Here is a 16,914-nt window from a genome sequence, read left to right on the forward strand (position 1 = left end):
CTTGCACCTGATGGGGACTCAGTGGTTTGGGAGTCCCTGAGTGGGACTCAGATACTTGGGCTCTCTCCTGAGCCTCACCATCAGTCTAAGATGATCAGGAGGCATATTTTTGATCTCTGACCCTCAGCTTCCCCTCTCTTCAATATCAGAAGGCAAAGATACACTTTCTAGTAACTTGTTGCAAGAACTGCAAAGAAAGGTGTATATCAGAGCTGGGTGCTGTGATCATTACAGTCCAGTGCCATACCAGACATGTTCATACCATCTGAAGAGGGGCTTGCATTCTTTTCTGGAGGGGAAAAATCTATCCTCCTTGTATGAGCATGGCACTACCAGCTGATTTTACTGTCAGCTCGTGGTCCCTAAGAATCCAGTAAATCCTGTTCAGAGGGAAGGAGAGATTACAGTTAAGAATCTCAAACACATTTCAGACAAAAGAATGGACTAAGGGAAATTATTAACATTTATATCTTGGTTTAAATATGTTATCAAGTTTGTAAACGAAACCATTTCAAATGTCAGGAAGCAACCATTTCCTTCCTGTCATTGAAGCATAAGTCCACTGGAGAAAACCATAATGAATACAAAATCAAAAGGTGTATCATGGTGCAAATGCACAGGACTCTTCATCAGAGGTAGAGAGATTTAGAATTCCTTAACTGTCAATCACACAACTTCAGGATTTAAATAACTTTAATACGTCCTTTTAATTAAATAGGAAATTACATGCAAAACAGGAAAAATACTTTAAAAGAGCTTTTTTTGCATTCAGTAGCCTCTAACTGTGGTTCATGAAAGCTAACATCCCCAATATTTAAAGTGACTGACACTGCCTGGTTTAAAAGACTGAACTGGACCTGCTGGAAGCAGACGACTGGAAAAAGCATGACTGAGGAAGGTGGACTGTGGCAGCCTGTTTGGGGCACAGGAGGATTTTCCCACAGCCTGCTTCCGCCTCTCCACATCCCCAACATCGCCCCCCAATACTGGGACCAGGTGCTCCAGCTACAACATCTGCTGCTGCGTGCTGCTGCCAAGGCAAGAGCGTTTGACCGTAACGTTTTCCAAATCACAAAGTTATTACTCAGTTCGCTCCTGCCTGTGTCAGAGTTGGCACTCCCAGTCACTTTCCCCATAAAATGCCCCAGATATGTCTCCAAAGACTCTGACTGCCACTCTTTAAGACACTGGCAAGAAAATGCCCCAGATTAGATTACTGCTGCTACTCCGGTGGACAGGCAGAAGGACGAAGCAGGTCTTAGGAGCGTTAGGAATGTAACTGCTCATTCAAGAAAGGGGACAGGTGCAACTACAATTGAACCCTCTTGAATTTTTATTCTTCTTCATGTAAGAATCTGATCATGTAACTGCTTGAGTTGGTGTTCCAGCCCACTCCCTGCGTACCAACTCACAAACCCCTATCTGCAAATAAAGACTCACTCCATCACTAGGAAAGGGAGGTTTTAAATAGCCTTTTAAAATATTGTTTAAAAGAAGAACATTATTTCATTATGTATTCAGACTTGGAGCAGAGGAGTGGAGGAAAACATACCTCACTGGGTCTGGATATGTGTCTTTTCAATCTAGAATTATTGCTATGAGCAGGGCTTGCAAATGGTTTTGGCCAAAACAATCCTCTCTTTCTAGGGAAAAGTAGAAAACCTAAAAAAAATTAAAGAAAAGAACCTCAAATAAAAAACCTCAAATTCTAGCTCCTTCACCTTTGCCTTGTTCTTCATAGTCGTTCCAGCTTCAAAGGAAATTTGACTCCAGCAACACAACTGTGGTGCACCACAAAGTAACGCGGCCTCCAGTTAAACCAGTGATAAGTTCCAGTACCACATATGTACTTTGGGGTCTGACTCCACGTGGCAGCCAAGCACCAGTTCTTTTTAGGCACAAATTGCCCTTTTGCCAGGAACAGCACTAGCAATGTGTTCTTTCCTCCTAAAAAAGCTCACGGAAACTTTTAAAATCAGTGACATGTTCCTTGTCAGGACAAACTGCCTGGGAACACCTACACTGAAAGGTCTAAGGTCCAGTGGCAGAAGTGATGGATGGTCTGAAGCCCTTTACAGGACCAGCTATCAACAATAAAACTTTAAATAAGCGTACAAAATCTTACGAAGCCAGTCAGTTTGTTTGACAAAGACTGTCATAAGAACGCTTACTGAAACCCACTAACTGATGAAGCAGGTAAGATCATGAATATACTCTTCTCTAACATTAAGAACACCATCTACTTTCTATCATCCATATCTTTTCCATATTAATGATTATGAAACAGAAACATTTATAAAAGGACTCAGCCTTTGAAAGCCATTTTGTCATAAAGGGCATGCTTTCAAATAAATAAAAAAAGACTTCAGTTCTTTTATCAGCCCATGAGTAGCATGAAAATTCAAACCCACTTCAGAACACTTATTTACATTGTCAAAACTTGCACAAAGGTTTGCTTTTTCTCTGCAACAGATAAGCTTGCCACCCCAGGCTAAAGAAGAGCAAAAGGTGAAGGAGATGCTGCTCCCCCCCTGCTTTGCTGGCGGTGATGGTGTGAGGGGCTGCATTCCAGCTCTGTTAGGTGCTTGCAAAAAACCTCTCCTTCCACAAGCCCAGCATACTCAGCTTTTAACCTAGCATGTATTTTCCACGAGTAGTATCTGCAGATAAAGGTGCTCAAAATGAGGGCTAGGCGTATAGCTACAAATTGTTTAATAAGGTACTTTTAAAGTGTTTCCCTTCCAGTAATCATTTCCCTCACAGTGTCTCTCTCTGAGCTCCCTCCTTGTGCCTCGCTCGCTCACTGCTGCTATGAACGTACACGCTGCATTTGGAACTACGGCGACTGTAGATGTATCAAAGGCTGCTTGAGTTTACCTAGATCAGATACCAACAGCATAAAGCTGAGACTAATACAGGCTTTAGCTTGTGCTTTGTCAGTCTGCCAGGACCTCGTGCACTTAGCAAGGCAACAAGCCTGCAATAAGGTCTATGCTATCACAATTTCACTTCTACTAGAATCTGGGGGACCTGTTTTTGAGATGAATAGGTATGCTATTATCACACCTACAAAACCCTGCTCCAGGAGGAAATATCACTTAAGCCAAGTTCTGAAATCCAGACTAAAGCAAACCCGGTAAGAGAAGAACTGCAAGCTCCGTTTTCATCAGTAGCCTCCTGCCCTATTTTTAACTTGGTCTTTTTAGGAGCCTGTCCCTCCAATGACCACATGTGCCACAGCTGAATCTTCACAAATGTGGCCCCTGACAGAGAAGAGGCTTACACCTGCTCTCAAAATCCAGGGCTTTGAATTTCACTTTGGATCAAATGGCAATCAATGCAGGTCACAGACTGGCTTTTCTTCAAACTTCTAGCAAGAAATGCTGCTCAGTGAAAAATCAGCATGTCAGACCTCCCTTCAGTATGAAAACAAAGGTACGGTTGTTAGAGCATTTCCAGCTCAACTAAGATAGCTCTGTCTAAAACCACTACCCAGCTTTTGTGCAAAGAGCACTCCTCAGCTCAAAATGTTCTCCAAATTCCATTCTCAATTTCCTAACTCTCTCCAGCTGATACATAGGGCCATATATACAATAAACTCACATGGATGCCTAACTACGTATTACATCAATACTTTAATTTAGATTTATCTTGTATTTCTACATCCACTCCTTGACAAATTAATGTTTCACTTGTGTTCTCTTCATTGTTTAAAGCATTACAGAGTGGAAAATCATGGCACTGGTATCTTTCTGTCCTTCACATAACTATGATAACGCTTCTGGCTGTGAAAACGTAAGACTAACACTGCCATTACATTGCTGAACTAGTCTTAAAATAGGTACAGCTCTTGCCACAACTACAGCTTTGGAGAAAGCAACAGAAAAATCTGTCAGTGGCCTGAGCAGCGGCAACGAAAGTTCCCCAGCAACTGCTTATGGCAGTGGTAAATCCCGCAGTGCCACTGTTATTCAGTAGGTGTAAAAGGTATTTCAGTTTGGAAGAAAAATTGTTTATAAAATCTTTGTAACTATGGAAACACAAAGACAATGAATATAGTTCTGAGCAAAGAGGAACCTTCTTCATATGTCACTTTCTTTGCTGTCACCGAATCATATCTGCCCCTTGATCTCACCAACTATAAGCGGAGCAATCATACTGTCTCATGTCCCAGCTGGCAATTTCCGTGGTCTGTTCTCTGGGAACATCTAGAGTGTTCCCACTCCAGTTCACCCTGGAAGTCTATGCTTAGTTTACTTTTTCTGTCTTTATTAATCACAGGCACAGTAAAAAAGATTAACTAAAAAAACAATAAAATAATTCATTAACATTGATTTTTGTCTATACTGCAAAACCACAGAAGAATAGGTATCAAGCAGCGACGTGATAGGAATTAGTGCTACATTCCGCTTTTCTTTGCACACAACACAGGCTCCACTTATGCTGAGAAAGCCTGAGGCAGTATGAAACTGTCTGAGGTCAGAACTACTATTTGCAAATGAACAGCAAGAAATATATTGTCTGCTCTGAATGAAGCATAAATCCTTTGGGGTTTTGATTCAGTGTTTGATTCAGTCTTCCTGCTCTTAGGAAGAAGACCAGCAGCAAATGACAAAATAAAGATGTCGCCGACATTGCAAAGAGAATGACAGTATTGGGACTCCACTCTTCTTTCCTCTACACCCTATGATATGGCAGGCAGATAAAAAGGCCACTGAGGAGGACAGGAGACTTGGTGACTCAGACTACAGCACTTCATTTCTCTCTTCTTCTTTGTTTCTGACTCCATGAGAGATCACCTGTTGCTTTATTAATCTCAGTGGGATAAAAGGCGACAAAAAAAAAAAAAAAAAGATTGGAATTCCCTCGAAAGCACCTGGAAACATCATGGAAGGGAAATATGGCAGAGAAGTCTCAAGGGAGAGTAAAAGGACAGAGAGATTTGCATCTGCTCTTCTTCATTACTCATGCCACAATCTCTTTCCCATTGCTTATACGAGGTGATAAGAAAAATCAAATTTCAAACAGATGGACATCTTCTCCATCTTCAGGCCTTTCCTCTTCAACATATGGGTGTCCAACGACTCGTTCTGAAGGTGGGTCTGACCCAGAAGGTGCCTTGAAGATAATGAGCTGCATATTAAGCAACTAAGTATTTTGTTTAGCTTGGGACAGGAGAGGGAAGTGGGGGTATATCTGAACGGAGTGGCAGGGAAACGCAGTTATATTTGGCATGAGTGACTCAAGCAACTCTGCCTGTCTGACTCTGAATATGAACATCACCAGTGATTAGACACCTGAAAAAGGCATCACCCTGGCAGCTTGAAAAGTAGCTTGTTTGAAACAGCATTCATCTCAAATATCATGGCTCTCTAGAGGAATATTCAATTAGTGTCTAGAAGTTCTGCATGTGGTACCAGTCAGCGGTTACTGTTGTTGTATTCATCAGGAGAGACCCGCAATGAAACAGGACAGCAAATATCAAAACAAAAATAGAAAAAAAGTAAAACAAGGCAGGAAGCAGGAATCGAACCACAGTAAGACACTTTGGTTATTCACCTAAAGGAAACAAAATTTCATCATCGAGTCAAAAAATGTGCTCAAAAATGCAAAGAAAGGAAAGCGTGTCATACATGGGAAATCAGCTTGGTGGCATAATGTTCAGAAACATCAGAAGATGTGGTTCACTGAAGGGTCGGGGGGGCAGGGGGTATGTTATTCATACAACATAAGGACCCGTTTCCTACCAGTTATACTAGATCTGACCATCTTTTTCTATGCTCCCCTCTCCCATGTACACACAACTTAAAGTTAAGTCACTGGAAATGTGGGGGAAAAATGAAGAGGGCAGCAAGCACAGACTGAAAAGAGGATTTTCACCGCCCAGATCCTGACTCCGTGTCCCAGCCCCGAAGGAGTTACCCAGGACCAATCTCCCGCAGTGCTGGGCAGCCCTGGACTCCAACGCAGTCAGCTGGACTTTCAGCATGGTTGTCAAAAAAACAAATCAAACAAGCAAAAACCCTAGGCCCTTCACAGCTGTTTCCCTCCCCATGACTTTGCACTGATTTTTTTACAACTTTTTTCCAGAAGAGTGCATTTAAATTATTTGACATCTCAGTGGTAATGTGGCTCCAATACTCTAGCTACAGAAGGTGACCACTACAAAAAATTGTTTTTTAAAAAACATTTAATCACTTAACATTCACATCTTTGAACGGCTTCATGAAGTGCTACACAAAAGCTGAATATTGTTAGAAATCTCTTAGGTTTGTTTATCCTGTCAGCACCCCTTTCCATCAAAGCACTGACAAAACTTGCAGCCACTGCTCATGACATTAACAGGAACGTAACAGTGGAGTTTGTGGCAGAATATTAAAATTGAGGGCACTTTCAGTTTCACTTTATACAATTACCCCAGCAACAACAGCAAGCATATTGAAATCACACCACCAATCAGAAAATTCACGTTTCGGACAGTGAGACGCTGGGATGATCGGCGGACTCCCAATGTTTCTTATGTAACTGGACTTAACACTGCTAAGTGCAGAATCTATAAATCAGTTTCTCCACAAAACTCTGAAGTCATAGGTGCCAAATATAAATATTTTCTCGTAATCCCATCCTTGATCTTTTCATGTTATTATTGGACTTCTCACTCTTAGCTACATTGTTGCTAAAATAAGTTGCTCTTTTTTTCCTACAAAATTTGCCAAACCCGCTGCTGGAATGCATTTGTATTGTCCTCTTACTAGGAGAATTCCTGTAACATTCCCATTGACCTAATTGCAGTTTTTGGCCTGAAAAGATGACACGTTTGTGTGAATCTGGTAAAGCTGTTGAAGCACGGATACTAGAAATGAAGTACCCTTCTGGCCCCTTTCATCAAGCTCCAGCCTGAATCCCCTCAGGAATGTGATGGCATTTCTTCTCCCTGCTTTTTTCTAAAATCCTATTCTAAGCTGCTTAAAAAAAAAAAAAAAAAAAAAAAAAAAAAAAAAAGCCAAAATCTGACTGAAATAGCTCAGAAACTTAAGTAAAGACAGCTGGAAAGATGAAAGAGTGATAATGTTTAGATGCAAACCAAGCAACATGTTCCAACAACTGGCAGGGACTAAATTCTGTCCCAGAAAAGTATGTTATTTCATCTGTCATTAAAGAATACAGTGTCAGTTGGGAAATCTCTGAAACCACAATACAGTTACATTGTTTTAAGTCTCTATTTGGAAAGCATTATCATTACTTAGAGAAAAACAGAGTTATTGTATTTATATGCCTTCATTGTGGTACCTGTTACAGCAAACCTTCTTCCTCATAGCAGGAGAAGGAAAAAAAATAATTACAGGAAAAAGTTCATTTTTCAGAGATAGTTTAAAGCCCTGGTAGATACCATATGCCATCATTAGGCGAGCAGTTCAAATGCAGCAATATTATATGAAAAAAGCAAGCAATATTGTGTCCTGTATTAGATTCAAAACACAGTTTGCAGAGCCTCTGACCCAAAGCGACTCCTGCTTTTGCCCCTGCTGCAGATGAAGCTCGCTCTGGGGAAAGTCTCATTTTATGGCAGACACGGTGCCTTTGACTTGTATCCTTTAACCTCATGAAATCCTTGGATGCGCCCACAATCCCGTTTAGAGTCCTGGTTCAGGGACACATACATAACCGCGTCTCTACTGTTACCAGTGTGCTGTGTTCCCAATGTATTTCTGGTTATAATATATATTTTCTAAGCTTCTCTCACCACAGCGGCTTCCTTACCTGCACAGATCTTCCCATCGTAGATCTCGCACACCCAGTCGTGGCACTCGCAGAGCGGACCATAGTATTTACCGGATTCTGTCACTTGGCAGATGCAGACTCCACATTCGCATCTGCCTCTCCCACTGCACAGCTTCCCCCCTGGGATGCGGCACCGGAGCTCCGACTCGGTCCGGGACAGCCGGCACGAAGAAGGACTACCCAAACCGCTCCTGCGGAGGACAGCAAACAGAACAAGCTGTAGTCAAAGCCAGGGGCTGCAGCTCAGAGCTGAGGAGAACTTGGTTCATGGGAAACCACCCTCCGGCCACGGCTTCAGCCGATCCCTGGAATATTGTTTTTAATGCCACCGCTTTAGTTATGATTGGAAACTATTACTTGCCTCAAATCACCCAGTTTTCTTCTCTTTCATCAGAAATCGCATTGCTACCTGTGGGAATGCTTATGTTGTATTTTACTTACCTTGTTAACTGCATTAGGCTCATCTTCTTTTCCATTATGTGTATCTGGTATATATGTATATACAGGTATAGTTTGATTATGTATCATGAAACATTTTGATCTGAATAACTCCAAAAAGTTTAGAAAAGAAGTATACATCCAAACTCTAGGTAGCATATCAGGAATGCATGATATCAAAAAGCAAACCTATGGTCGATTCTAATACAATACATTTGCCAAAGTAATCCTTCTGGTTGTCAGATATATAGGATCCATGCTTTCATTGGAAAAGGAAACCAAAGCAATCACTGATTTCCATGCAACGGCGTAGTTTGTGGCTGTGGTTTTAGTAAAGTCAGCAGAATCCGGATGCTAGATCCGAAGATTTGCAGCTCTGCCACGCAATTATACCATCCATGGGAGCCACGCAGAGATGGCAACTTTCAGGACATACATGGGGAAAATCACACGTTGCTTCATCAGGAGCTGGATTGTAGGAAAAAAAGAACAAAGGACTGGCCAAGCCAAAAATAGTTGTTCATGACACTAGGGAATACTGAGGATTCAGGTGACTGGTACCTGCACTTCTCAGACACTAGACCTTGCAGGTTCTGGAGCAAAGGAGCTGCTGGCTCTGCGAGCAGTGGGTGCTGGCCGTGGTGGAGAGGGAGAGCCAAGGGCAGGGTGCCTCGCTGTGCTGCCGCACCAAAAAGCAGGAACGCACCGGGATTTGTGGTTAGGCGCCTGCTCCGCTCGGGCAGCAGAATTCCGAGGTTTGGGTGTAAAGGGCCATTGCCATGCACCTCTCCCTTCTTTGCTGCTTCAAAGGTCTGCGTCTCAGGCACGAAATACATCATTGGAGATAACCCCCGCAGTTTGCACAACACCTCTTGACCCAGAACGCTTCCCTCAGCGTGACTTTTAAGCAGGCAGAGGGAAGAGCTCGCAAACCCCTCGACCGCTCCCTCCGCAACCCCAGCCTCTACACTCCCCACATCTCATAAACTGGCCGCGACCACCCCCAGGAGGCTTCCGAGCCCCACTTACCGTAGGGCCGGGGGATCAGCCGGTGGCGTGGGGTGACCGGCCGGCAGTGAGGTGACCAGCAGCAGCACTACCAGCCCCGGCAGCCCCTGCGCGTACATGGTGCGAGCTGCTCTATGCCGCACCTGGAGCGCTCCCGCGGAACGGCCGGCCGGACAGACGGCCGGACAGACCCGCCGGGCGTGCGGAGAGCTGCGAGCCGGACAAGCCTGGCTCCGGGGCTGCTCCCCCCCGTGCTGCAGTGGCTCTGATTAGCTGCCTGGGAGCGGGATTTGGGCAGCACTCTGGGAGGGAGGCCGGTGCCAAACCCCGAAGTTTACAGTCTAGGCAGGGAAGTAATTAGAAACAGTTGCGCAGCCAGATGGTTTATTTTGATGTTTTAAAAACGGCCCATTCACAGATGTGAACGAACCATCTCATTCTCAAAGTGCAGGCACCGTAAATATTTGAGGTATGTGTATCCCCCCGTCCTTTGACGGATGGCTGCTCGGGATAATCTGTGTAACGTGGTGGGGGAATCGTGCACCGTGGAGAAGACAGGACCAGTGCTTCCCAGCCGCAGCATCCCTGCCTGGCTGCTGGAGCACCTTTCTCCCTCCTGCCTCCGCAGGTCCTTCCTTCCCCCTCCTTTCCCTAAGGTTACCTGCTCAGGGCATCGCACCGCGCGACACCGTGGGCTGCCAACCTACACCAGCCTGCGTGACTGCAAATTAAAAAACATTATTAGTTAGCTGTTTCCTGATGCCTCATTAAAACACACAGTACAATACTTCATCAGAGCAGCGGGAGGTTTTGGAAGTGCTTTAAAACGAAGCTAAAATGAGGGATAGTCTCTCTAAACGAATAAAATTGGACAGGAATGGCCACGTGCATTTCTTTATGCTACAGAAAAGTTGCCACACTTTTTGATCCCTCTGGTCGTCCCAGGAAATTGCTGATTGCCTGATAACTCCCTGGGATGGAAAGCTCTTAAAGAAACAAACTTCCACCACAAAAGATGGTAGGATATAGGTGTCCTACACTACACAGACACACACAGAGACAGACACATTTTTAAAGCAGGCAGCTGGCAGAAGAAACTTTCACTGGTTCCAGAGCCTATACTGGAGATTAAAGCCCTCGGTAGCTTTCTCAAAATGAGTAACTCTTTGTTTATTTTCATATTAAATATCTGGTATACCACAGATTATACTGTTCTAGAAAACATTTTAAGATTTGGTTAAAAATCCTTTGACTCAGATGCTGCCTTTCCTAAAAGTGTAATTAGGTGTCTTACATTTTACACAGTGAACTCAAGGGTACAATTCCCAGGATTCCTGCTAACATAACTAGTGCTGCTAGTGATCTGCCTGCAAAAAAACCTGCATCGAGCACTTGACCTTGCTCTGCTGGTCTTACAGATGCCAAACAGAAACTTTGAAGTCTAGTTTGGGGCCTGTAAAATCCAGTTTTTAGTCAAGTACCCATTCAGTTGAAGTATAAACTTTCATTGAAACACGGAAGAAGAGATTGGACAAAATCTGTTCTAGCATATTTGTAAATATACATTCTTATTCCTTGAAGACACACAGGTTAAAACCAAATGTGATTCCAATGGACTACTAAAACACAAAACTTTTGTCTTATTTTAATAGGTTATGTTGAAGTTGTGATGTGTAAAACTTTGCTCTCTACTTGTAGTGTACTATCCTCTATATGACACATAATTTTGCGCTAACATATGACCAAGCAGAATTAGGATGTAAAAAAAATCTAAAAGCCCCATATATAGCAGTTGCATATTGTATACTAATTTTTAACGGTTTTGCTGCCTTTTATAGTATATTCATATTGCAAATATGTTTCTCATGCAGCGCAGCTGGTAAAAATCCTGTATTAAGAGTGATCTGTTGGCTTCAGTCTTGTGAATGTTTAGTTGTGCTAACTTCATGCATTTGACTTTGATGGATCTAGTGAAAAGGTAAGTAATATTTGCAGGCCTTTATTTCTGACAGTCCTTGAACTCTGAAGTCCATACCTAATGCAGCACTGTGCGTTCTATCCGTGTGATAGTTTTTCAAATTTATTTGTAGTGCTACAATTGAAAAAAACCCCAACCAACACCACCCACCCCCCTCAGATTTAAAAAGGGAACACTTTTAAGAACAACATGGTAGTCAGAAATTGTACTGCCAGAAGTCTGGAGCTAGAGAAGAATAAATAGAAAGCTTTACATTTTAAACAATAGTAATTCCCTTTTGGCACTAAATTTATCTTTAATCCACAAACTAAAATGTTGCCATCTGTTCATCTTCCTCCTTTTTCCCTGTGCAGACTGGTGCTGATAGGTATTCACGAGACCTTCAAGCAGCCTGCAAACTGTAACTTCAAATGTACGAGGAGAAGATATCCATCATGATATGGACCTTACTGCTCTCTTATTTTTTATTTCCTTACAACTGTCAAGGTTTTAAGTGGACCTTTTGGCTGTGGACCTTTTGAATTTGGAGAAGGCGGAGTTACACAGTCCAAGGGTGCGATATTTAAAATGTGCACCCAGAGCTTAAGTTTAATGATTGTTTTCATGTGTACGTGCCTCTAATACAATATCTCAGTGCTCACGTACTGGATTTTAACCTTTGCTCAGATTCATTATTTAATCATTTAAGCTTAGAATGTTTGTATGCATGCATACAAACAGCAGAGTGAGCAGCTGCATGGTGCTTCATTGCTGGCTGGGGTTAAATCACGACGTGTATACACACATGCACACGCAATCTATAAGGAGCCAGTCTCCTTCTAAATGAGAACCTGACACACTGTCTTGAGGATTGCTCATTTTCTTTCAACGACTCCTGTACATAATCTTAAGGAGCTTTGCTCTCCACTGGATAACATACGTCTACGCGAAGCAGAGCACTCGTATAATGCTACTTTTCCTATGTACAGAGTTTCAGACTAAGGCTTCAGACCGGTAGGTGCTTGGGAGATGTACCTTTAGACGTGGTAATGTCACTACCTGCAGAGTAAAGGTAGAGAAGAGAAAGTCAACACAACGCTGAGGAGGAGGAGGAGCTGGAACATACTGCTAATACTGAACAGCCTTTGGAAAAGTAGGCAATAGGTTTGAATAATACTTGTCAGAGAAGAAATATATTCAAATAAAGGTGTGGAATCAAGAAAATAAGTGCTGTTAAACACACCTACACTTGAACCTCAGTTTAAGTGTATCGCTATTAGTGCTCTTATTAAAAGTCTGCAAGATCTGTTGTGGTCAGAGACTGGGATAAGCGTTTCTCCTGCAATTTCATTTACCAGCAGAGGAACCAGTAGTGTAATTTCCTATCCAAACTGGTGATGGCTATTTTGTGGTTTCATAGCCTTCTGAACTTTGAAGAACTGTGATATAACATTATGTGTGAAAACCAAGTTGCAAGCCCTGGGGTAGACTAGGTAATTCAGAGGCAGTGATATGTTTTTAATTATTTTTTTTAAAGGCAGCAATATCTTAATTTTGCCAGAATTGTTTTTGTAGTAAAGCGAATTAGAATAATATTAAAACATAAGGAAAAAAAACATAAGAAAACACCTTTTTACTGTAAGAGTTGTTTAATACTGGAACAGGCTGCTCAGAGAGTTTGTGGAGTCTTCAGCCTTGGAGATATTAAAAAGCCATCTGGACAGGGTTCGCAGCAACTGGCCCTAGGCGACCCTGCTCTGACCAGGTGGGTTGGACTAGACGATCTCCAGAGATCCCTTCCAACCTCAAATATTCCATAATTCTATGACTCTCATGACATACTGTGCTACTGCACAAGATTTGATTTGGTGTGGGGAGGCAGATGGACTCTGCCTACTCCTTTATTACAGCCTCTTAGTGGCCAGCTTAATTTTGTTACTTTAATGAAGCCATTAGGTTTGCAAACCACATTCCACACCATTTTTAAGGATTTTTGTTTTTTTTTAACGAAACAAAGCAAAAAGCACATCCAGTGAACAGTTTAAGCTTAAAAAAACCCCTGGAGATCACCAAAATTTGTCAAATAATGCTCCTGGGTTTCCATGGAAGCCATTTTAGTAACACTATGGCTTTTTATCAGTGGAGACATTGCAGAGGCATTCGCTTACCTAGCAGTTTTCTAAAATTAACCAGAAGGTGAAAATCCCACATATCAAACAAGTTATTATTTCTGCATAAAACATGGAATGAGGATAGTTGGAAGCTTCCAGTGATTCTTCATTATTTCTGTCAACGATATACAATCACTAAATGAGATGGCTGTAAAGATCTATGACAAACCACTTTAACACCCATGGACAAAACTACTTGATGGAGTTAAAAAATCTGTCTAAATTAAACAGTTCAGAAATGCGTGCAACTGTTGTGCTAGCTGGTGGCATCCTTGGAAGGGAGCAAGAGACAATGTATGCCGGTGCTGTGCAGAACAGAAGACCTTCCGTTAACTTTGCTGACATGACGTGGAATCTGGGACAGCTGATGGTATCACACGGCGAACAGAGAGAGCTTTTGAAGTTACAGCATCAAGGTGAGAACAAGATTAAAGTTGAGCTGGCCTGAATGTAGCTGGCCTGGATAGTAGTGAATATAAGCTACCCAAACAGTTCATAGGCCCACATTAATCACGATGTTATTGTGTTATACTCTAGAGTAAAACCTTAGCTCACTCTTTTGGGTCCCAGCTGAAACTTTAAATAGGAGGTAGGTATTTTGTTTGTTTAATGTTTACTAGTTAATTCCCCTGAACAGCAATAACACCCTGCTTTCACAGAGGCCTGAAGGAAGCATAAGCTTTTTAACATGAACTTGCAAGACAGCTCAGAATGCCAGCAGTAATAGTAGGTTTAAAAAAGCATACTACTGCATTCTTAACCATTTAGCACTTATTTCAGAAAGGGAGTCAGGGTCTGGTGTAATTCAAGATAACAGTGTTTTTAAAGAGGCCAAGAAAGGAAATAAATGGGCATGTCATTTTCCACCACAAGTACTCACTCCGCAGTCAAATTGTCCCTTACTTCTCAAAGGGACAACGTTCCTTGCTGCTGGGAATCTTGAAAACTCTAAAATAGTGGCAAATGCAATAAAAATAATGAATGCTTGCGATTTTTGTATTTTTTTAACTACTTACCTGAATGAGTTGCAATGAGAGATCATTCTCATCTTTTTGACCAAACAGTTGTTTCTAAGGATAGTAAATTAAAAAATAGATACCGCTGACTTCTTAGAGGCAAAACTGCAGTAACTCAGGTTGAGTGTCTGAGTTGAACATATGCACACCAGATTCTCCAGGCAACAGCAACTATCTCACGTGGTTTCAATGCTCTGTCTTGCACTGGGTCCTGCTGCTTATTATCAAACCAAAAATGAAGGAGAGAAATTAAGAAAAAGGAAGGGCGGGGGAACACCATTATTGCCCCTCTTCTGAGTACTCAGTACTTTTCAAAAGCAAACCAAAGACATACTTACTTAGTTGTAGACCGAGGACCCTCCTTAAGGTTTGAAATTTTGAAAGCCATACTCCATGTCCTTTATTCTGGTTCATCAGCGTTGACACGGGTCACAGACATTCAAGAATGACAGGTTTGTAATTCATCCCAACCCAAATTACTCATGAATATTAACCGATCTCTCGCAGTCGTTCGTCTGACGTTGCTCCATGGCCATTTCTGTTATGGTTACACGCTTCGGAGCGACTGAGCCACATAGAGCAGACAGATGGGAGAAAGCCGGGCTCCTGGGCTGGTTTGAAACATGCGGAGCCCTGGCAAGACCGGGGTGCTGCTCAGAGTGCGCAGAGCAGGACTTCAGACTAAGGGAGAACTTCATCGTAACCGCCATTAAGATGACTAAGGACTTTGGACACCCTGGGGCTAGACAGCACCAAAGCAGGAATAGAGCAGGTTTTGACTTGTATCCTATGCCTAAATGATTAAATTTTCCTTTGGGTCTGAAGTTTAATTCTGAATTTTTAAATGACATTTTGTGACCTTTTTGAAAAGCTCAAGCATCATTTCAAAATGAATATTTCATGAATTCTGTTACTCATTATGGAATATCTGAAATCTGATCAAGCACTGCATTCTTTCCTAAGTGGTAAATCAAATTCCAACAATGGCATTTCCAATAAGCTCAGCTCCTTGGGATGTTTTTAAAATTTGTTTACATTACTCTCCAACTCCTTAACAGATTCTTATGGAAAGTAAGGACAGAGAGCTACAAATAAAGCTCAAATAAATTCAGAAAAAAATTTCCATAATTTCACTGTTTGTAATGTGGCTTTACCTCTTTACAACCACAGTAGGATAATTAAAATACACATATCGCTGTGCAAACACTTGTATTTATACAGATGCCAGCAAACTGGAGAGTAGCAATTGGATTTTATAAGACTGAACAGTTGATCCCCAACCTGAGTTGGGGACCTACTAGTGTTTTCCCTTCTTAACTCTTGCTCTTCCTCACTGAAAATGGGAAGATGAGGATGTTCCTTACTTGCCTGCTTTGGTGCACTCTAGAAACGCTTCATTCTAATTTTTACCCCTTTAATTTCTTGAGTTAACTGCACTCCAGAAAAAAAACCCAACCAAACCCAAAACCAGGGCTTGAGAGCTACCCAAATTCTGCAACAAAACTAAGTAGATGCTTTGCATTCCCTCTTTTTCTTCAGGACCTACTGAGTGAGCAGGTGTAGGAAACTTCAGTTAGCTAATCACCTTTCATCCCGGAAGATCTTACTGTGTTTACAGATCACGTTACAGAAATCAAAGTGATAGGTAAGGCTGAGGATTCTCCCCTTGAATCATTAGTATCGGTCCTCTGGACTTTTCCAAGATTACCTTTTAAATGGAAGTCTCCCCATGGGCAGTTTCAACCATGTGTTGAAGTTTGAAGAATGAATACAGAAATTCCTTTATCTGTTCTAGATTTATAGAGATGAAAGGTAAATCATTACTAAGATATATCTTTCCTTTTGATCTATTTCACATTACCATAAAGTAACATCTTGAGATTAACTCCCAAATTCAGTCCTTATCTGTGTGTTTATGGCTTGCTCTTTAAGTCAATGGGAATTTTCTAAATCAGAATAAAACCAGACTTCAGCCCTAAATATTAAACATCGGCATGGACTTCAAATGACTGACAGGCTCTTTGCAAAATTATATCAGCAATTTTAGAAATATCTAAGTTTTCCACTTTATCCTCACGTACATCATATATGCCACTCCAGTCCTAAAATGTTCACACTTGCTTTTCACGTGACAGATGTGAATGTACATTAGTGGTGAAACAGCAAAGCAAGAAAGGGCTTTTTCTTGCAAACAGCAGAACTTCACTGTCTGCACAATTCTTTAAATGGAAGATGCTATTATTTTTCCTTTGCGCATAGGCAGGTACATCAAGGCATCAAGGGCTAAACCCTTCTTCCAGCATTAGCGTCATCTGATGCAGGTCGTGCTGATGGACAGGCTGTCCAAGAGAATCCAACTTTCTGCTGACAGTGTGGGTCCCTGTTAGTAGCCTGCAGTTCACAGAGGCTCAGTATGGGCAGGTAGAGCAAAATTTAACACAGTGTTACCAAATATGATACCAGGTAAAAGTAGAAGTTTGAAGTACATAGGGAAATATGTATTCTATAATACAAACCACATGTAAGGAAATTAATCTCCTTT

At 41.9% G+C, this 16,914-nt stretch overlaps 1 protein-coding gene across 1 annotated transcript in view; it reads right to left on the reverse strand.

Annotated features, from left to right (window-relative positions):
* Positions 1-9,428, reverse strand: part of ITGBL1 (integrin subunit beta like 1) — a 145,580-nt gene extending 136,152 nt beyond the window's left edge. The window contains exons 1-2 of the mRNA XM_049815880.1: positions 9,250-9,428; positions 7,762-7,973 (exon numbers count right to left, since the gene is read on the reverse strand). Coding sequence (XP_049671837.1) covers positions 7,762-7,973; positions 9,250-9,347 — 310 coding nt within the window. The 5' untranslated portion in view covers positions 9,348-9,428. The remainder of the gene's footprint in view (positions 1-7,761; positions 7,974-9,249) is intronic.
* Positions 9,429-16,914: the final 7,486 nt, after the last annotated feature.

Source organism: Accipiter gentilis, chromosome 13, assembly GCF_929443795.1.
Source record: "Accipiter gentilis chromosome 13, bAccGen1.1, whole genome shotgun sequence".
Lineage (NCBI taxonomy): Eukaryota > Metazoa > Chordata > Aves > Accipitriformes > Accipitridae > Astur > Astur gentilis.